The sequence below is a fragment of the Heterodontus francisci genome, unplaced genomic scaffold (assembly GCF_036365525.1).
Source record: "Heterodontus francisci isolate sHetFra1 unplaced genomic scaffold, sHetFra1.hap1 HAP1_SCAFFOLD_323, whole genome shotgun sequence".
Lineage (NCBI taxonomy): Eukaryota > Metazoa > Chordata > Chondrichthyes > Heterodontiformes > Heterodontidae > Heterodontus > Heterodontus francisci.
The window spans coordinates 862,296-882,295 of NW_027141078.1; the positions used below are offsets into that span (position 1 = coordinate 862,296).

The following is a 20,000-nucleotide window of genomic DNA, read 5'->3' on the forward strand; positions in this document are numbered from 1 at the left end:
GCTGTCGGGAGGCGCCGTCTTTCAGCCGAGGGCCCCGTCCTTTATCCGCCGACCCGACAGGGAGAACCCCTTCGTGGAATTACTTTGCGCGTCGTGAGTCCCCTCGGGAGGTCCAGCACGCGCGCTGAAAGCCGACGGGGGGAGGCACCTCCCGCTTCCCTGTCAGAGGCTTTCCGTCATCAACTGGATGAAAAAAAAAAGTGTTCCTGTACATTATTTACAAAGGCAAGCAATGCTACGAGTCCTCGGACACTGATTCTGACAAGTGACTCTCTTTCCCGTCCTCCTGCTCGGGTGGGTGTCCTGTCAGCCTCACCGGTGTGCCTTCCTCCTCTTGAGGATAGTGCAGACACCCCTCCTCAGGGGCGGTCTCCTCCGCGGCGGGCAAACTCCGCCGTGAATCTCGCTGCCCGCTGATCACCCCCACATAGACCCTCGAGGGGTTGTAGATGTAGACAGGACCTGCGGAGGGAGAGCAATTGCACGGTCAGTTTTCACTCGCTCGGGAGCTCCCTCGGAGATCAAAGATCGTGGACCTACGCTCGGCAGAGACGTGGCTATGGGAGCGTCAGTACTGAGGGAGCGCCGCGCTGTCGGAGGGTCGGGACTGAGGGAGCGCCGCGCTGTCGGAGGGTCGGGACTGAGGGAGCGCCGCGCTGTCGGAGGGTCGGGACTGAGGGAGCGCCGCGCTGTCGGAGGGTCAGTACTGAGGGAGCGCCGCGCTGTCGGAGGGTCGGGACTGAGGGAGTGCCGCTCTGTCGGAGGGTCAGTACTGAGGGAGTGCTGCACTGTCGGAGGATCAGTACTGAGGGAGTGCCGCACTGTCGGAGGGTCAGTACTTAGGGAGTGCCGCACTGTCGGAGGGTCAGTACTGAGCGGAGTGCCGCACTGTCGGGTGGTCAGTACTGAGGGAGCGCCGCACTGTCGGAGGGTCAGTACTGAGGGAGCGCCGCACTGTCGGAGGGTCACTACTGAGGGAGTGCTGCACTGTCGGAGGATCAGTACTGAGGGAGTGCCGCACTGTGGGAGGGTCAGTACTGAGGGAGTGCCGCACTGTCGGAGGGTCGGGACTGAGGGAGTGCCGCGCTGTCGGAGGGTCGGGACTGAGGGAGTGCCGCACTGTCGGAGGGTCAGTACTGAGGGAGCGCCGCACTGTCGGAGGGTCAGTACTGAGGGAGCGCCGCACTGTCGGAGGGTCAGTACTGAGGGAGCGCCACACTGTAGGAGGTGCCATCTTTCAGTTAGACCACACTGGGAGCACTGTGCACAGTTCTGACCCTACTCAGTGCAACAGCTGACTCGAGGGGCTGAATTGCCTCCTCCTGTTCCTGTTCTTGAGGCCCATTCTGTCCGTCCAGCTATGGGGCTTGACCCCTAAAGGGCGGGGGGGAGTGGAGGGGGGGGGGGGGTGTGGGGAGAACGACATTTCTGTGACTCCCCTTCCCCCTCTCCCACCCCTCAATCGCGGGAGAGAATAAACCGTCGGACTCACCCACGACTCCAGCCGATAGGTCTGCAGTCGTCTCCGCCGCACTCCCGGTGGCGCTGTCGATCGGAGGGGGGGCCCTGGCGTTCAGCCCCGCGAAGGGGTGTTCCTGTAGGGTCTCAGACTCCAGGGCGACAGGGCTCTGGGACACGGGGGTGGTCTCACGTTGGTAGATCCCACTGGTGACGAGGAGTTGCTCATTCCGGAGGTCATCTGTGGAGTTGTCTTCGGGAACCTGGGACTGGCGGAAGAGGACGGGGTAAGTTAGACACTCTTCCGCAATTTTGAGGGTAGAGCCAGTTCCAAAGAGGAGACAGACTGGGGGAACACAGGGATATGGTGATGGGAGAGGTGTATGTCAGACATATTTTTTACCTCTGGGTCCTTGATGCAGGTTTTGAAAACTGGAGGATGAAAGGGAAGAGTTTCAGTAACAAGAGGCAACACCTCCTCACCCTCCCCTCCCTCCCCCCGCTAACCCCCTCTCCCCCGAGCCCCGTCCCTCACAAGGCCCAGCAAAGGCCGCCTCACCTTTTTTGAAGCACGAGAACTGCAGGGACTGCTCCTTGTCGAACCCCCTCAGCAACGAGGCACTGGTGACCACTGCTACAAGCAACAGGAAGGCGCAGAGGACGGCCAGCGACACGGAGGTGGCGTCTGCAAGAGAAAGGGGCGTTAACGCGACGGGGCGGACAATCGCGACGCCGTTCAAGATGGCCGCCATTCAAGATGGCCGCCTTGCAAGCATTCAAGATGGCTGCTTCACCTGCCCTACTTGCAGCAGGTATGAATCCCAAAACTAATCCCGCTGACCGCTGCTCCGACAGTGCGGCGCTCCCTCAGTATACGGCGTTGTCAAGTACCGGGGAGGGGGGTCCAAACCCCAGACTTACCGGTGTCCCTTTCCCCTCGCCTGCCCTCCGGCTGATCGACAGTGGGTCGACATTCCGCGTCCGACGTCGAGTTTCCAGGCTTGGTGGCGTTCAGACCCAGCTTCAGGCAACTAAGGAGCAATCGAAACACGGTAAGATCGTCGGCAGCCGCGATTCCGCGTTCAGTTGCCAGAGCCGGAATCGGGAGGAGGCCCGTTCGGCCCTTCCCGATCCTGCTGACCCCTTTCAGCACAATCTGAGAGGGCCCTCCAACTGCCCCCGCTCTGCCAATCCCAGCCTCCGATGGTGTTGCCCTCGTAATTTAACCCTCCGCTTGCGGGCACCGTCCTGTTCAATCCCTCCATCCCTCCCGACCAGGTAGTGCTCCCTCGGAGGCTGATATATCCCTTGCCGTGTTCAGTACTCACTCGGTGTGCGGCTCACATCTTTCACTCTGTGATGATATCTTCGAGAAGGTCCCCTTTTTGCAGAGCTCGCACACCGTGTCCGCACTGTAATTACCTGGGTGGGGCAACGGAACAATTAGCATTGTAATGCTGTCAGTTTGTGCACAGCAAGATCCCACACACACACGTACACACGCGCGCACAGCAATGTGATCATGACCCGGATCCTTTGTTTTCTCACTGACGTTGGTCGAGGGATCATTACCTCAGGACCCCTGGAAGAACTTCACCCCGCACCCCCCCCCCCCCCGCTGCCCCCCATTACCCAGAGGTAAGTGTTTGAGACGGTACCTCGCTGCCGGACCCCTTGCCCGGGGGGACAGGAACGGTGGGGTGCACAGTCACTGCAGCTGGTATCACTCTCCGCTAGCCCCGCCTTGCAGAAGGTTCCGTTCCTGCAGGCGCATCGTCGTTTGGTCCGGACGGTGCAGGCTTGTAGCTCCACCAGTCCGAGATCTGTCGGGAAATTCGAAAGCCGCGTGAGGTTTGGAGGGGGTTTAGAGAGAGGTTGGGAGTATAAATTGAGGTTTGAGGGTTTCGAGTGAGGTTTGAGGGTTTCGGGTGAGGTGTGAGGGTTTAGAGTGAGGCGTAGGGCTTTAGAGTGAGGCTTGAGGGTTTAGAGGGAGGTTGCGATTGAGTGAGTTTGGAGTGAGATTGGTGTGAGGATGAGGGAGGTTGAGTGAGATTGGAGTAAGGTTGAGATGGAGTGAGGTTGGAGTGGGTTTGGAGTGAGGTTGAGTGAGGTTGGAGTGATGATGAGTGAGCTTGAGGTTGGAGTGTGAGTGGATTTGGAATGTGGTTGAGTGAGGTTGGAGTGAGGCTGTGTGAGCTTGGTGTGAGGGTGCGAGGGTGCGCGAGGTTGGAGTGTGGTTGGAGTGAGGGTGAGTGAGGATGGAGTGAGTGTGGAGTTAGGTTGGAGTGAGGGTGAATGAGGATGGAGTGAGGGTGAGTGAAAGTGAGTGAGGATGGAGGCAGGTTGGTGTGAGGGTGAATGAGGATGGAGTGAGGTTGGAGTGAGGGTGAATGAAGGTGAGTGAGGATGGAGGCAGGTTGGAGTGAGGTTGAGTGAGGGTGAGTGAGGTTGGAGTGAAGATGGAGTGAGCTTGGTGTGAGGTTGCAGTGAGGTCGGAGTGAGGGTGAGTGAGATCGGAGTGAGGATGTGTGAGCTTGGTGTGAGGGTGCGAGGATGCGTGAGGTTGGAGTGATGGTGAGTGTGGTTGGAATGAGGGTGAGTGAGGATGGAGTGAGGGTGGAGTGAGGTTGGAGTGAGGGTGAATGAGGATGGAGTGAGGTTGGAGTGAGGGTGAGTGATGGAGAGTGAGGATGGAGGCAGGTTGGAGTGAGGGTGAGTGAGGGTGAGTGAGGTCGGAGTGAGATTGGAGTGAGATTGGAGTGAGATTGAGTGAGGTTGGAGTGAGATTGGAGTGAGGTATGAGTGAGGTATGAGTGAGTTATGACTGAGGTTGGAGTGAGATTGGAGTGAGGAATGAGTGAGGTTGGAGTGAGGTATGAGTGAGGTCTGACTGAGATTGGAGTGAGATTGGAGTGAGGTATGAGTGAGGTTAGAGTGAGATTGGAGTGAGGTATGAGTGAGGCTGGCGTGAGGTTGGAGTGAGATTGAAGTGAGGTATGAGTGAGATTGAAGTGAGGTATGAGTGAGATTGGAGTGAGACTGGAGTGAGGTTGGAGTGAGGTATGAGTGAGGTTGGAGTGTGGTATGAGTGAGGTTGGAGTGTGGTATGAGTGAGATTGGAGTGAGATTGGAGTGAGGTTGGAGTGAGGTATGAGTGAGGTATGAGTGAGATTGGAGTGAGGTATGAGTGAGGTTGGCGTGAGGTTGGAGTGAGATTGGAGTGAGGTATGAGTGAGATTGGAGTGAGGCTGGAGTGAGGTTGGAGTGAGGTTGGAGTGAGACTGGAGTGAGGTTGGAGTGAGGTATGAGTGAGGTTGGAGTGAGGTTGGAGTGAATCTGCAGTGAAGTTGGAGTGAGGTATGAGTGAGGTATGAGTGAGGTTGGAGTGAGGTTGGAGTGAGGCTGGAGTGAGGCTGGAGTGAGGTATGAGTGAGGTTGGAGTGAATCTGCAGTGAGGTTGGAGTGAGGTATGAGTGAGGTTGGAGTGAGGTATGAGTGAGGTTGGAGTGAGGCTGGAGTGAGGTTGGAGTGAGACTGGAGTGAGGTTGGAGTGAGGTATGAGTGAGGTTGGAGTGAGGTTGGAGTGAATCTGCAGTGAAGTTGGAGTGAGGTATGAGTGAGGTATGAGTGAGGTTGGAGTGAGGTTGGAGTGAGGCTGGAGTGAGGCTGGAGTGAGGTATGAGTGAGGTTGGAGTGAATCTGCAGTGAGGTTGGAGTGAGGTATGAGTGAGGTTGGAGTGAGGTATGAGTGAGGTTGGAGTGATGTTGGAGTGAATCTGCAGTGAAGTTGGAGTGAGGTTGGAGTGAGGTTGGAGTGAGGCTGGAGTGAGGTTGGAGTGAGGTATGAGTGAGGTATGAGTGAGGTTGGAGTGAAGTTGGAGTGAATCTGCAGTGAAGTTGGAGTGAGGTATGAGTGAGGTTGGAGTGAGGTTGGAGTGAGGTTGGAGTGAGGTTGGAGTGAGGTATGAGTGAGGTTGGAGTGAGGTTGGAGTGAATCTGCAGTGAGGTTGGAGTGAGGTTGGAGTGAGGCTGGACTGAGGTTGGAGTGAGGTATGAGTGAGATTGGAGTGAGGTTAGGGTGAGGTATGAGTGAGGTGTCTGTGAGGTTGGAGTGAGGTATGAGTGAGGTTGGAGTGAGGTTGGAGTAAGGTTGGAGTGATATTGGAGTGAACCTGCAGTGAGGTTGGAGTGAGGTATGAGTGAGGTTGGAGTGAGATTGGAGCAAGGTATGAGTGAGATTGGAGTGAGGTTGGAGTGAGGTATGAGTGAGGTATGAGTGAGGTTGGAGTGAGATTGGAGTGAAGTTGCAGTGAGGTTGGAGTGAGGTATGAGTGAGATTGGAGTGAGGTTGGTGTGAGGTAGAGTGAGATTGGAGTGAGGTTGGAGTGAGGTATGAGTGAGGTATGAGTGAGGTTGGAGTGAGATTGGAGTGAGATTGGAGTGAAGTTGCAGTGAGGTTGGAGTGAGGTATGAGTGAGATTGGAGTGAGGTTGGTGTGAGGTAGAGTGAGATTGGAGTGAGGTTGGAGTGCGGTATGAGTGAGATTGGAGTGAGATTGGAGTGAGGTTGGAGTGAAGTTGCAGTGAGGTTGGAGTGAGGTATGAGTGAGATTGGAGTGATGTATGAGTGAGATTGGAGTGAGATTGGAGTGAGGTATGAGTGAGATTGGAGTGAGGTATGAGTGAGGTTGGAGTGAAGTTGCAGAGAGGTTGGAGTGAGGTATGAGTGAGGTTGAGTGAGATTGGAGTGAGGTATGAGTGAGGTTGGAGTGAGGTTGAGTGAGGTTGGAGTGAGGTTGGAGTGAGATTGGAGCAAGGTATGAGTGAGATTGGAGTGAGGTTGGAGTGAGGCTGGACTGAGGTTGGAGTGAGGTATGAGTGAGATTGGAGTGAGGTTAGGGTGAGGTATGAGTGAGGTGTGTGTGAGGTTGGAGTGAGGTATGAGTGAGGTTGGAGTGAGGTTGGAGTAAGGTTGGAGTGATATTGGAGTGAACCTGCAGTGAGGTTGGAGTGAGGTATGAGTGAGGTTGGAGTGAGATTGGAGCAAGGTATGAGTGAGATTGGAGTGAGATTGGAGTGAGATTGGAGTGAGATTGGAGTGAGGTTGGAGTGAGGTATGAGTGAGGTGTGAGTGAGGTTGGAGTGAGATTGGAGTGAGGTATGAGTGAGGTTGGCGTGAGGTTGGAGTGAGATTGGAGTGAGGTATGAGTGAGATTGGAGTGAGGCTGGAGTGAGGTTGGAGTGAGACTGGAGTGAGGTTGGAGTGAGGTATGAGTGAGGTTGGAGTGAGGTTGGAGTGAATCTGCAGTGAAGTTGGAGTGAGGTATGAGTGAGGTATGAGTGAGGTTGGAGTGAGGTTGGAGTGAGGCTGGAGTGAGGCTGGAGTGAGGTATGAGTGAGGTTGGAGTGAATCTGCAGTGAGGTTGGAGTGAGGTATGAGTGAGGTTGGAGTGAGGTATGAGTGAGGTTGGAGTGATGTTGGAGTGAATCTGCAGTGAAGTTGGAGTGAGGTTGGAGTGAGGTTGGAGTGAGGCTGGAGTGAGGCTGGAGTGAGGTTGGAGTGAGGTATGAGTGAGGTATGAGTGAGGTTGGAGTGAATTTGGAGTGAATCTGCAGTGAAGTTGGAGTGAGGTATGAGTGAGGTTGGAGTGAGGTTGGAGTGAGGTATGAGTGAGGTATGAGTGAGGTTGGAGTGAAGATGGAGTGAGCTTGGTGTGAGGTTGCAGTGAGGTCGGAGTGAGGGTGAGTGAGATCGGAGTGAGGATGTGTGAGCTTGGTGTGAGGGTGCGAGGATGCGTGAGGTTGGAGTGATGGTGAGTGTGGTTGGAATGAGGGTGAGTGAGGATGGAGTGAGGTTGGAGTGAGGGTGAATGAGGATGGAGTGAGGTTGGAGTGAGGGTGAGTGATGGAGAGTGAGGATGGAGGCAGGTTGGAGTGAGGGTGAGTGAGGGTGAGTGAGGTCGGAGTGAGATTGGAGTGAGATTGGAGTGAGATTGAGTGAGATTGAGTGAGGTTGGAGTGAGATTGGAGTGAGGTATGAGTGAGGTTGGAGTGAGGTATGAGTGAGGTATGACTGAGATTGGAGTGAGATTGGAGTGAGGAATGAGTGAGGTTGGAGTGAGGTATGAGTGAGGTCTGACTGAGATTGGAGTGAGATTGGAGTGAGGTATGAGTGAGGTTGGAGTAAGGTATCAGTGAGGTAGGAGTGAGGTATGAGTGAGGTTAGAGTGAGATTGGAGTGAGGTATGAGTGAGGCTGGCGTGAGGTTGGAGTGAGATTGAAGTGAGGTTAGAGTGAGATTGGAGTGAGGTATGAGTGAGGCTGGCGTGAGGTTGGAGTGAGATTGAAGTGAGGTATGAGTGAGATTGAAGTGAGGTATGAGTGAGATTGGAGTGAGACTGGAGTGAGGTTGGAGTGAGGTATGAGTGAGGTTGGAGTGAGGTATGAGTGAGGTTGGAGTGTGGTATGAGTGAGGTTGGAGTGTGGTATGAGTGAGATTGGAGTGAGGTTGGAGTGAGGTATGAGTGAGGTTGGAGTGAGATTGGAGTGAGGTATGAGTGAGGTTGGCGTGAGGTTGGAGTGAGATTGGAGTGAGGTATGAGTGAGATTGGAGTGAGGCTGGAGTGAGGTTGGAGTGAGACTGGAGTGAGACTGGAGTGAGGTTGGAGTGAGGTATGAGTGAGGTTGGAGTGATGTTGGAGTGAATCTGCAGTGAAGTTGGAGTGAGGTATGAGTGAGGTATGAGTGAGGTTGGAGTGAGGTTGGAGTGAGGCTGGAGTGAGGTATGAGTGAGGTTGGAGTGAATCTGCAGTGAGGTTGGAGTGAGGTATGAGTGAGGTTGGAGTGAGGTATGAGTGAGGTTGGAGTGATGTTGGAGTGAATCTGCAGTGAAGTTGGAGTGAGGTTGGAGTGAGGTTGGAGTGAGGTTGGAGTGAGGCTGGAGTGAGGTTGGAGTGAGGTATGAGTGAGGTTGGAGTGAGGGTGAATGAAGGTGAGTGAGGATGGAGGCAGGTTGGAGTGAGGTTGGAGTGAGTTTGAGTGAGGGTGAGTGAGGTTGGAGTGAAGATGGAGTGAGCTTGGTGTGAGGTTGGAGTGAGGTCGGAGCGAGGGTGAGTGAGATCGGAGTGAGGATGTGTGAGCTTGGTGTGAGAGTGCGAGGATGCGTGAGGTTGGAGTGATGGTGAGTGTGGTTGGAATGAGGGTGAGTGAGGATGGAGTGAGGGTGGAGTGAGGTTGGAGTGAGGGTGAATGAGGATGGAGTGAGGTTGGAGTGAGGGTGAGTGATGGAGAGTGAGGATGGAGGCAGGTTGGAGTGAGGGTGAGTGAGGGTGAGTGAGGTCGGAGTGAGATTGGAGTGAGATTGGAGTGAGATTGAGTGAGGTTGGAGTGAGATTGGAGTGAGGTATGAGTGAGGTATGAGTGAGTTATGACTGAGATTGGAGTGAGATTGGAGTGAGGAATGAGTGAGGTTGGAGTGAGGTATGAGTGAGGTCTGACTGAGATTGGAGTGAGATTGGAGTGAGGTATGAGTGAGGTTAGAGTGAGATTGGAGTGAGGTATGAGTGAGGCTGGCGTGAGGTTGGAGTGAGATTGAAGTGAGGTATGAGTGAGATTGAAGTGAGGTATGAGTGAGATTGGAGTGAGACTGGAGTGAGGTTGGAGTGAGGTATGAGTGAGGTTGGAGTGTGGTATGAGTGAGGTTGGAGTGTGGTATGAGTGAGATTGGAGTGAGATTGGAGTGAGGTTGGAGTGAGGTATGAGTGAGGTATGAGTGAGGTTGGAGTGAGATTGGAGTGAGGTATGAGTGAGGTTGGCGTGAGGTTGGAGTGAGATTGGAGTGAGGTATGAGTGAGATTGGAGTGAGGCTGGAGTGAGGTTGGAGTGAGACTGGAGTGAGGTTGGAGTGAGGTATGAGTGAGGTTGGAGTGAGGTTGGAGTGAATCTGCAGTGAAGTTGGAGTGAGGTATGAGTGAGGTATGAGTGAGGTTGGAGTGAGGTTGGAGTGAGGCTGGAGTGAGGCTGGAGTGAGGTATGAGTGAGGTTGGAGTGAATCTGCAGTGAGGTTGGAGTGAGGTATGAGTGAGGTTGGAGTGAGGTATGAGTGAGGTTGGAGTGATGTTGGAGTGAATCTGCAGTGAAGTTGGAGTGAGGTTGGAGTGAGGTTGGAGTGAGGCTGGAGTGAGGCTGGAGTGAGGTTGGAGTGAGGTATGAGTGAGGTATGAGTGAGGTTGGAGTGAAGTTGGAGTGAATCTGCAGTGAAGTTGGAGTGAGGTATGAGTGAGGTTGGAGTGAGGTTGGAGTGAGGTTGGAGTGAGGTTGGAGTGAGGTATGAGTGAGGTATGAGTGAGGTTGGAGTGAATCTGCAGTGAGGTTGGAGTGAGGTTGGAGTGAGGCTGGACTGAGGTTGGAGTGAGGTATGAGTGAGATTGGAGTGAGGTTAGGGTGAGGTATGAGTGAGGTGTGTGTGAGGTTGGAGTGAGGTATGAGTGAGGTTGGAGTGAGGTTGGAGTAAGGTTGGAGTGATATTGGAGTGAACCTGCAGTGAGGTTGGAGTGAGGTATGAGTGAGGTTGGAGTGAGATTGGAGCAAGGTATGAGTGAGATTGGAGTGAGGTTGGAGTGAGGTATGAGTGAGGTATGAGTGAGGTTGGAGTGAGATTGGAGTGAAGTTGCAGTGAGGTTGGAGTGAGGTATGAGTGAGATTGGAGTGAGGTTGGTGTGAGGTAGAGTGAGATTGGAGTGAGGTTGGAGTGAGGTATGAGTGAGGTATGAGTGAGGTTGGAGTGAGATTGGAGTGAAGTTGCAGTGAGGTTGGAGTGAGGTATGAGTGAGATTGGAGTGAGGTTGGTGTGAGGTAGAGTGAGATTGGAGTGAGGTTGGAGTGCGGTATGAGTGAGATTGGAGTGAGATTGGAGTGAGGTTGGAGTGAAGTTGCAGTGAGGTTGGAGTGAGGTATGAGTGAGATTGGAGTGATGTATGAGTGAGATTGGAGTGAGATTGGAGTGAGGTATGAGTGAGATTGGAGTGAGGTATGAGTGAGGTTGGAGTGAAGTTGCAGAGAGGTTGGAGTGAGGTATGAGTGAGGTTGAGTGAGATTGGAGTGAGGTATGAGTGAGGTTGGAGTGAGGTTGAGTGAGGTTGGAGTGAGGTTGGAGTGAGATTGGAGCAAGGTATGAGTGAGATTGGAGTGAGGTTGGAGTGAGGCTGGACTGAGGTTGGAGTGAGGTATGAGTGAGATTGGAGTGAGGTTAGGGTGAGGTATGAGTGAGGTGTGTGTGAGGTTGGAGTGAGGTATGAGTGAGGTTGGAGTGAGGTTGGAGTAAGGTTGGAGTGATATTGGAGTGAACCTGCAGTGAGGTTGGAGTGAGGTATGAGTGAGGTTGGAGTGAGATTGGAGCAAGGTATGAGTGAGATTGGAGTGAGATTGGAGTGAGATTGGAGTGAGATTGGAGTGAGATTGGAGTGAGGTTGGAGTGAGGTATGAGTGAGGTGTGAGTGAGGTTGGAGTGAGATTGGAGTGAGGTATGAGTGAGGTTGGCGTGAGGTTGGAGTGAGATTGGAGTGAGGTATGAGTGAGATTGGAGTGAGGCTGGAGTGAGGTTGGAGTGAGACTGGAGTGAGGTTGGAGTGAGGTATGAGTGAGGTTGGAGTGAGGTTGGAGTGAATCTGCAGTGAAGTTGGAGTGAGGTATGAGTGAGGTATGAGTGAGGTTGGAGTGAGGTTGGAGTGAGGCTGGAGTGAGGCTGGAGTGAGGTATGAGTGAGGTTGGAGTGAATCTGCAGTGAGGTTGGAGTGAGGTATGAGTGAGGTTGGAGTGAGGTATGAGTGAGGTTGGAGTGATGTTGGAGTGAATCTGCAGTGAAGTTGGAGTGAGGTTGGAGTGAGGCTGGAGTGAGGCTGGAGTGAGGCTGGAGTGAGGTTGGAGTGAGGTATGAGTGAGGTATGAGTGAGGTTGGAGTGAATTTGGAGTGAATCTGCAGTGAAGTTGGAGTGAGGTATGAGTGAGGTTGGAGTGAGGTTGGAGTGAGGTATGAGTGAGGTATGAGTGAGGTTGGAGTGAATCTGCAGTGAGGTTGGAGTGAGGTTGGAGTGAGGCTGGACTGAGGTTGGAGTGAGGTATGAGTGAGATTGGAGTGAGGTTAGGGTGAGGTATGAGTGAGGTGTGTGTGAGGTTGGAGTGAGGTATGAGTGAGGTTGGAGTGAGGTTGGAGTAAGGTTGGAGTGATATTGGAGTGAACCTGCAGTGAGGTTGGAGTGAGGTATGAGTGAGGTTGGAGTGAGATTGGAGCAAGGTATGAGTGAGATTGGAGTGAGGTTGGAGTGAGGTATGAGTGAGGTATGAGTGAGGTTGGAGTGAGATTGGAGTGAAGTTGCAGTGAGGTTGGAGTGAGGTATGAGTGAGATTGGAGTGAGGTTGGTGTGAGGTAGAGTGAGATTGGAGTGAGGTTGGAGTGCGGTATGAGTGAGATTGGAGTGAGATTGGAGTGAGGTTGGAGTGAAGTTGCAGTGAGGTTGGAGTGAGGTATGAGTGAGATTGGAGTGATGTATGAGTGAGATTGGAGTGAGATTGGAGTGAGGTATGAGTGAGATTGGAGTGAGGTATGAGTGAGGTTGGAGTGAAGTTGCAGAGAGGTTGGAGTGAGGTATGAGTGAGGTTGAGTGAGATTGGAGTGAGGTATGAGTGAGGTTGGAGTGAGGTTGAGTGAGGTTGGAGTGAGGTTGGAGTGAGATTGGAGCAAGGTATGAGTGAGATTGGAGTGAGGTTGGAGTGAGGTATGAGTGAGGTTGGAGTGAGATTGGAGTGAAGTTGCAGTGAGGTTGGAGTGAGGTATGAGTGAGATTGGAGTGAGGTTGGTGTGAGGTAGAGTGAGATTGGAGTGAGGTTGGAGTGCGGTATGAGTGAGATTGGAGTGAGGTTGGAGTGAGGTTGGAGTGAAGTTGCAGTGAGGTTGGAGTGAGGTATGAGTGAGATTGGAGTGATGTATGAGTGAGATTGGAGTGAGATTGGAGTGAGGTATGAGTGAGATTGGAGTGAGGTATGAGTGAGGTATGAGTGAGGTTGGAGTGAAGTTGCAGAGAGGTTGGAGTGAGGTATGAGTGAGGTTGGAGTGAAGTTGCAGAGAGGTTGGAGTGAGGTATGAGTGAGGTATGAGTGAGATTGGAGTGAGGTTGGAGTGAAGTTGGAGTGAGGTATGAGTGAGATTGGTGTGAGGTATGAGTGGGATTTGAGTGAGGTATGAGTGAGATTGGAGTGAGATTGGAGTGAGGTTGGAGTGAAGTTGGAGTGAGGTATGAGTGAGATTGGATTGAGGAATGAGTGAGATTGGAGTGAGGTTGGAGTGAAGTTGGCGTGAGATTGGTGTGAGGTATGAGTGAGATTGGAGTGAGGCTGGAGTGAGGTTGGAGTGAGGTATGAGTGAGGTTGGAGTGATGTTGGAGTGAATCTGCAGTGAGGTTGGAGTGAGGTTGGAGTGAGGTTGGAGTGAGGTTGGAGTGAGGTTGGAGTGAGGCTGGACTGAGGTTGGAGTGAGGTATGAGTGAGATTGGAGTGAGGTTAGGGTGAGGTATGAGTGAGGTGTGTGTGAGGTTGGAGTGAGGTATGAGTGAGGTTGGAGTGAGGTTGGAGTAAGGTTGGAGTGATATTGGAGTGAACCTGCAGTGAGGTTGGAGTGAGGTATGAGTGAGGTTGGAGTGAGGTTGGAGTAAGGTATGAATGAGATTGGAAAGAGGTTGGAGTGTGGTATGAGTGAGATTGGAGTGTGGTATGAGTGAGATTGGAGTGAGGTTGCAGTGAGGTATGAGTGAGTTTGGAGTGAGCTTGGAATGAGGTTGGAATGAGTTTCGAGTGAGCTTTGAGTGAGGTTGGAGTGAGGTTGGAGTGAGGTTGGAGTGTGGGATGAGTGAGGTTGGAGTGAGGTTGGAGTGAGGTTGGAGTGAGATTGGAGTGTGGGATGAGTGAGGTTAGAGTGAGGTTGGAGTGAGGTTGGAGTGAGATTGGAGTGTGGGATGAGTGTGGGATGAGTGAGGTATGAGTGAGGTATGAGTGAGGTTGGACTGAGGTTGGACTGAGGTTGGACTGAGGTATGAGTGAGATTGGAGTGAGGCTGGAGTCGAGGTTGGAGTGAGGTATGAGTGAGGTATGAGTGAGATTGGAGTGAGATTGGAGTGAGATTGGAGTGAGCTTGGAATGAGGTTGGAGTGAGGTTGGAGTGAGGTTGGAGTGAGGTTGGAGTGAGGTTGGAGTGTGGGATGAGTGAGGTTGGAGTGAGGTTGGAGTGAGATTGGAGTGTGGGATGAGTGAGGTTGGAGTGAGGTATGAGTGAGGTATGAGTGAGGTTGGACTGAGGTTGGACTGAGGTATGAGTGAGATTGGAGTGAGGTATGAGTGAGGTTGGAGTGAGGTTGGAGTGGAGTTGGAGTGAGATTGGAGTGAGGTATGAGTGGGATTTGAGTGAGGTATGAGTGGGATTTGAGTGAGGTATGAGTGAGATTGGAGTGAGGTTGGATTGAAGTTGCAGTGAGATTGGAGTGATGTATGAGTGAGGTTGGAGTGAAGTTGCAGTGAGGTATGAGTGAGGTTGGAGTGAGGTATGAGTGAGGTATGAGTGAGGTATGAGTGAGGTTGGAGTGAGGTTGGAGTGAGGTATGAGTGAGGTTGGAGTGAGATTGGAGTGAAGTTGCAGTGAGGTATGAGTGAGGTTGGAGTAACGGTGGAGTGAGGTTGGGGTGTGGTTGGAGTGAGATTGGAGTGAGGTTGGTGTGAGGTATGAGTGAGATTGGAGTGCGGTATGTGTGAGGTTGGAGTGAGGTATGAGTGAGGTTGGAGTGAGATTGGAGTGAAGTTGCAGAGAGGTATGAGTGAGGTTGGAGTAACGGTGGAGTGAGGTTGGTGTGAGGTATGTGTGAGATTGGAGTGAGGTATGTGTGAGATTGGAGTGAGGTTGGAGTGAAGTTGGAGTGAGATTGGAGTGAGGTTTGAGTGAGATTGGTGTGAGGGTAGAGTGAGGTATGAGTGAGATTTGAGTGAGGTATGAGTGGGATTTGAGTGAGGTATGAGTGGGATTTGAGTGAGGTATGAGTGAGATTGGAGTGAGGTTGGATTGAAGTTGCAGTGAGATTGGAGTGATGTATGAGTGAGGTTGGAGTGAAGTTGCAGTGAGGTATGAGTGAGATTGGAGTGAGGTTGGAGTGAGGTATGAGTGAGGTATGAGTGAGGTTGGAGTGAGGTATGAGTGAGGTTGGAGTGGGATTGGAGTGAGGTATGAATGGGATTTGAGTGAGGTATGAGTGGGATTTGAGTGAGGTATGAGTGAGATTGGAGTGAGGTTGGATTGAAGTTGCAGTGAGATTGGAGTGATGTATGAGTGAGGTTGGAGTGAAGTTGCAGTGAGGTATGAGTGAGATTGGAGTGAGGTTGGAGTGAGGTATGAGTGAGGTATGAGTGAGGTTGGAGTGAGGTTGGAGTGAGGTTGGAGTGAGGTTGGAGTGAGGTTGGAGTGAGGTATGAGTGAGGTTGGAGTGAGATTGGAGTGAAGTTGCAGTGAGGTATGAGTGAGGTTGGAGTAACGGTGGAGTGAGGTTCGGGTGTGGTTGGAGTGAGATTGGAGTGAGGTTGGTGAGAGGTATGAGTGAGATTGGAGTGAGGTATGTGTGAGGTTGGAGTGAGGTTGGGGTGAGGTATGAGTGAGGTATGAGTGAGATTGGAGTGAGGTTGGAGTGAAGTTGGAGTGAGGTATGAGTGAGATTGGAGTGAAGTTTGAGTGAGATTGGAGTGAGGTTGGAGTGAGGTTGGTGTGAGGTATGAGAGAGATTGGAGTGAGGTATGTGAAGTTGGAGTGAGGTATGAGTGAGTTTGGAGTGAGGTTGGAGTGAAGTTGGAGTGAGGTATGAGTGAAATTGAAATGAGGTTGGAGTGAAGTTGGAGTGAGATTGGAGTGATGTATGAGTGAGGTATGAGTGAGGTTGGAGTGAAGTTGCAGTGAGGTATCAGTGAGATTGGTGTGAGGTTGGAGTGCGATTGGAGTGAGGTATGAGTGAGGTTGGAGTGAGATTGGAGTGAGATTGGAGTGAGATTGGAGTGAAGTTGCAGTGAGGTATGAGTGAGGTTGGAGTAACGGTGGATTGAGGTTGGAGTGAGATTGGAGTGAGGTTGGTGTGAGGTATGAGTGAGATTGGAGTGAGGTATGTGTGAGGTTGGAGTGAGGTTGGAGTAAGGTATGAGTGAGATTGGAGTGAGGTTGGAGTGAAGTTGGAGTGAGGTATGAGTGAGGTATGAGTGAGGTATGAGTGAGGTTGGAGTGAGGTTGGAGTGAGATTGGAGTGAAGTTGCAGTGAGGTATGAGTGAGGTTGGAGTAACGGTGGAGTGAGGTTGGGGTGTGGTTGGAGTGAGATTGGAGTGAGGTTGGTGTGAGGTATGAGTGAGATTGGAGTGCGGTATGTGTGAGGTTGGAGTGAGGTATGAGTGAGGTTGGAGTGAGATTGGAGTGAAGTTGCAGAGAGGTATGAGTGAGGTTGGAGTAACGGTGGAGTGAGGTTGGTGTGAGGTATGTGTGAGATTGGAGTGAGGTATGTGTGAGATTGGAGTGAGGTTGGAGTGAAGTTGGAGTGAGATTGGAGTGAGTTTTGGTGAGATTGGTGTGAGGGTAGAGTGAGGTATGAGTGAGATTTGAGTGAGGTATGAGTGGGATTTGAGTGAGGTATGAGTGGGATTTGAGTGAGGTATGAGTGAGATTGGAGTGAGGTTGGATTGAAGTTGCAGTGAGATTGGAGTGATGTATGAGTGAGGTTGGAGTGAAGTTGCAGTGAGGTATGAGTGAGATTGGAGTGAGGTTGGAGTGAGGTATGAGTGAGGTATGAGTGAGGTTGGAGTGAGGTATGAGTGAGGTTGGAGTGGGATTGGAGTGAGGTATGAGTGGGATTTGAGTGAGGTATGAGTGGGATTTGAGTGAGGTATGAGTGAGATTGGAGTGAGGTTGGATTGAAGTTGCAGTGAGATTGGAGTGATGTATGAGTGAGGTTGGAGTGAAGTTGCAGTGAGGTATGAGTGAGATTGGAGTGAGGTTGGAGTGAGGTTGGAGTGAGGTATGAGTGAGGTTGGAGTGAGGTTGGAGTGAGGTTGGAGTGAGGTATGAGTGAGGTTGGAGTGAGATTGGAGTGAAGTTGCAGTGAGGTATGAGTGAGGTTGGAGTAACGGTGGAGTGAGGTTGGGGTGTGGTTGGAGTGAGATTGGAGTGAGGTTGGTGAGAGGTATGAGTGAGATTGGAGTGAGGTATGTGTGAGGTTGGAGTGAGGTTGGGGTGAGGTATGAGTGAGGTATGAGTGAGATTGGAGTGAGGTTGGAGTGAAGTTGGAATGAGGTATGAGTGAGATTGGAGTGAAGTTTGAGTGAGATTGGAGTGAGGTTGGAGTGAGGTTGGTGTGAGGTATGAGAGAGATTGGAGTGAGGTATGTGAAGTTGGAGTGAGGTATGAGTGAGTTTGGAGTGAGGTTGGAGTGAAGTTGGAGTGAGGTATGAGTGAAATTGAAATGAGGTTGGAGTGAAGTTGGAGTGAGATTGGAGTGATGTATGAGTGAGGTATGAGTGAGGTTGGAGTGAAGTTGCAGTGAGGTATCAGTGAGATTGGTGTGAGGTTGGAGTGCGACTGGAGTGAGGTATGAGTGAGGTTGGAGTGAGATTGGAGTGAGATTGGAGTGAAGTTGCAGTGAGGTATGAGTGAGGTTGGAGTAACGGTGGAGTGAGGTTGGAGTGAGATTGGAGTGAGGTTGGTGTGAGGTATGAGTGAGATTGGAGTGAGGTATGTGTGAGGTTGGAGTAAGGTATGAGTGAGGTTGGAGTAAGGTATGAGTGAGATTGGAGTGAGGTTGGAGTGAAGTTGGAGTGAGGTATGAGTGAGGTATGAGTGAGGTATGAGTGAGGTTGGAGTGAGGTTGGAGTGAGGTATGAGTGAGGTTGGAGTGAGATTGGAGTGAAGTTGCAGTGAGGTATGAGTGAGGTTGGAGTAACGGTGGAGTGAGGTTGGGGTGTGGTTGGAGTGAGATTGGAGTGAGGTTGGTGTGAGGTATGAGTGAGATTGGAGTGCGGTATGTGTGAGGTTGGAGTGAGGTATGAGTGAGGTTGGAGTGAGATTGGAGTGAAGTTGCAGAGAGGTATGAGTGAGGTTGGAGTAACGGTGGAGTGAGGTTGGTGTGAGGTATGTGTGAGATTGGAGTGAGGTATGTGTGAGATTGGAGTGAGGTTGGAGTGAAGTTGGAGTGAGATTGGAGTGAGGTTTGAGTGAGATTGGTGTGAGGGTAGAGTGAGGTATGAGTGAGATTTGAGTGAGGTATGAGTGGGATTTGAGTGAGGTATGAGTGGGATTTGAGTGAGGTATGAGTGAGATTGGAGTGAGGTTGGATTGAAGTTGCAGTGAGATTGGAGTGATGTATGAGTGAGGTTGGAGTGAAGTTGCAGTGAGGTATGAGTGAGATTGGAGTGAGGTTGGAGTGAGGTATGAGTGAGGTATGAGTGAGGTTGGAGTGAGGTATGAGTGAGGTTGGAGTGGGATTGGAGTGAGGTATGAGTGGGATTTGAGTGAGGTATGAGTGGGATTTGAGTGAGGTATGAGTGAGATTGGAGTGAGGTTGGATTGAAGTTGCAGTGAGATTGGAGTGATGTATGAGTGAGGTTGGAGTGAAGTTGCAGTGAGGTATGAGTGAGATTGGAGTGAGGTTGGAGTGAGGTATGAGTGAGGTATGAGTGAGGTTGGAGTGAGGTTGGAGTGAGGTTGGAGTGAGGTATGAGTGAGGTTGGAGTGAGATTGGAGTGAAGTTGCAGTGAGGTATGAGTGAGGTTGGAGTAACGGTGGAGTGAGGTTGGGGTGTGGTTGGAGTGAGATTGGAGTGAGGTTGGTGAGAGGTATGAGTGAGATTGGAGTGAGGTATGTGTGAGGTTGGAGTGAGGTTGGGGTGAGGTATGAGTGAGGTATGAGTGAGATTGGAGTGAGGTTGGAGTGAAGTTGGAATGAGGTATGAGTGAGATTGGAGTGAAGTTTGAGTGAGATTGGAGTGAGGTTGGAGTGAGGTTGGTGTGAGGTATGAGAGAGATTGGAGTGAGGTATGTGAAGTTGGAGTGAGGTATGAGTGAGTTTGGAGTGAGGTTGGAGTGAAGTTGGAGTGAGGTATGAGTGAAATTGAAATGAGGTTGGAGTGAAGTTGGAGTGAGATTGGAGTGATGTATGAGTGAGGTATGAGTGAGGTTGGAGTGAAGTTGCAGTGAGGTATCAGTGAGATTGGTGTGAGGTTGGAGTGCGATTGGAGTGAGGTATGAGTGAGGTTGGAGTGAGATTGGAGTGAGATTGGAGTGAAGTTGCAGTGAGGTATGAGTGAGGTTGGAGTAACGGTGGAGTGAGGATGGAGTGAGATTGGAGTGAGGTTGGTGTGAGGTATGAGTGAGATTGGAGTGAGGTATGTGTGAGGTTGGAGTGAGGTTGGAGTAAGGTATGAGTGAGATTGGAGTGAGGTTGGAGTGAAGTTGGAGTGAGGTATGAGTGAGTTTGGAGTGAGGTTGGAGTGAAGTTGGAGTGAGGTATGAGTGAAGTTGGAGTGAGGTATGAGTGAGATTGGAGCGAGGTTGCAGTGAAGTTGGAGTGAGGTATGAGTGAGATTGGAATGAAGTTGGTGTGAGGTATGAGTGAGATTGGAGTGAGTTGGTGTGAGGTATGAGTGAGATTGGAGTGAGGTATGTGTGAGGTTGGAGTGAGGTTGGTGTGAGGTATGAGTGAGATTGGAGTGAGGTATGTGTGAGGTATGTGTGAGGTTGGAGTGAGATTGGAGTGAGGTTGGTGTGAGGTATGAGTGAGATTGGAGTGAGGTATGTGTGAGGTTGGAGCGAGGTTGGAGTGAAGTTGGAGTGAGGTATGAGTGAGATTGGAGTGAAGTTGGTGTGAGGTGTGAGTGAGATTGGAGTGAGTTGGTGTGAGGTATGAGTGAGATTGGAGTGAGGTATGTGTGAGGTTGGAGTGAGGTTGGTGTGAGGTATGAGTGAGATTGGAGTGAGGTATGTGTGAAGTTGGAGTGAGATTGGAGTGAGGTTGGTGTGAGGTATGAGTGAGATTGGAGTGAGGTATGTGTGAGGTTGGAGTGAGATTGGAGTGAGGTTTGAGTGAGATTGGAGTGAGGTTGGAGTGAAGTTGGAGTGAGGTATGAGTGAGATTGGAGTGAAGTTTGAGTGAGATTGGAGTGAGGTATGAGTGAGGTTGGAGTGAGGTATGAGAGAGATTGGAGTGAGGTATGAGTGAGATTGGAGTGAGATTGGAGTGAGATTGGAGCGAGGTTGGAGTGAAGTTGGAGTGAGGTATGAGTGAGGTTTGAGTGAGATTGGAGTGAAGTTGGAGTGAAGTTGGAGTGAGGTATGAGTGAGATTGGAGTGAAGTTTGAGTGAAGTTTGAGTGAAGTTGGAGTGAGGTATGAGTGAGATTGGAGTGAAGTCTGAGTGAAGTTGGAGTGAGGTCTGAGTGAGATTGGAGTGAAGTATGAGTGAGATTGGAGTGAAGTTTGAGTGAAGTT

At 51.4% G+C, this 20,000-nt stretch overlaps 1 protein-coding gene across 1 annotated transcript in view; it reads left to right on the plus strand.

The window, feature by feature from the left end:
* Positions 1-1,877: 1,877 nt before the first annotated feature.
* Positions 1,878-20,000, plus strand: part of LOC137361944 (amiloride-sensitive sodium channel subunit alpha-like) — a 38,985-nt gene continuing 20,862 nt past the window's right edge. The window contains exon 1 of the mRNA XM_068026525.1: positions 1,878-2,510. Coding sequence (XP_067882626.1) covers positions 2,216-2,510 — 295 coding nt within the window. The 5' untranslated portion in view covers positions 1,878-2,215. The remainder of the gene's footprint in view (positions 2,511-20,000) is intronic.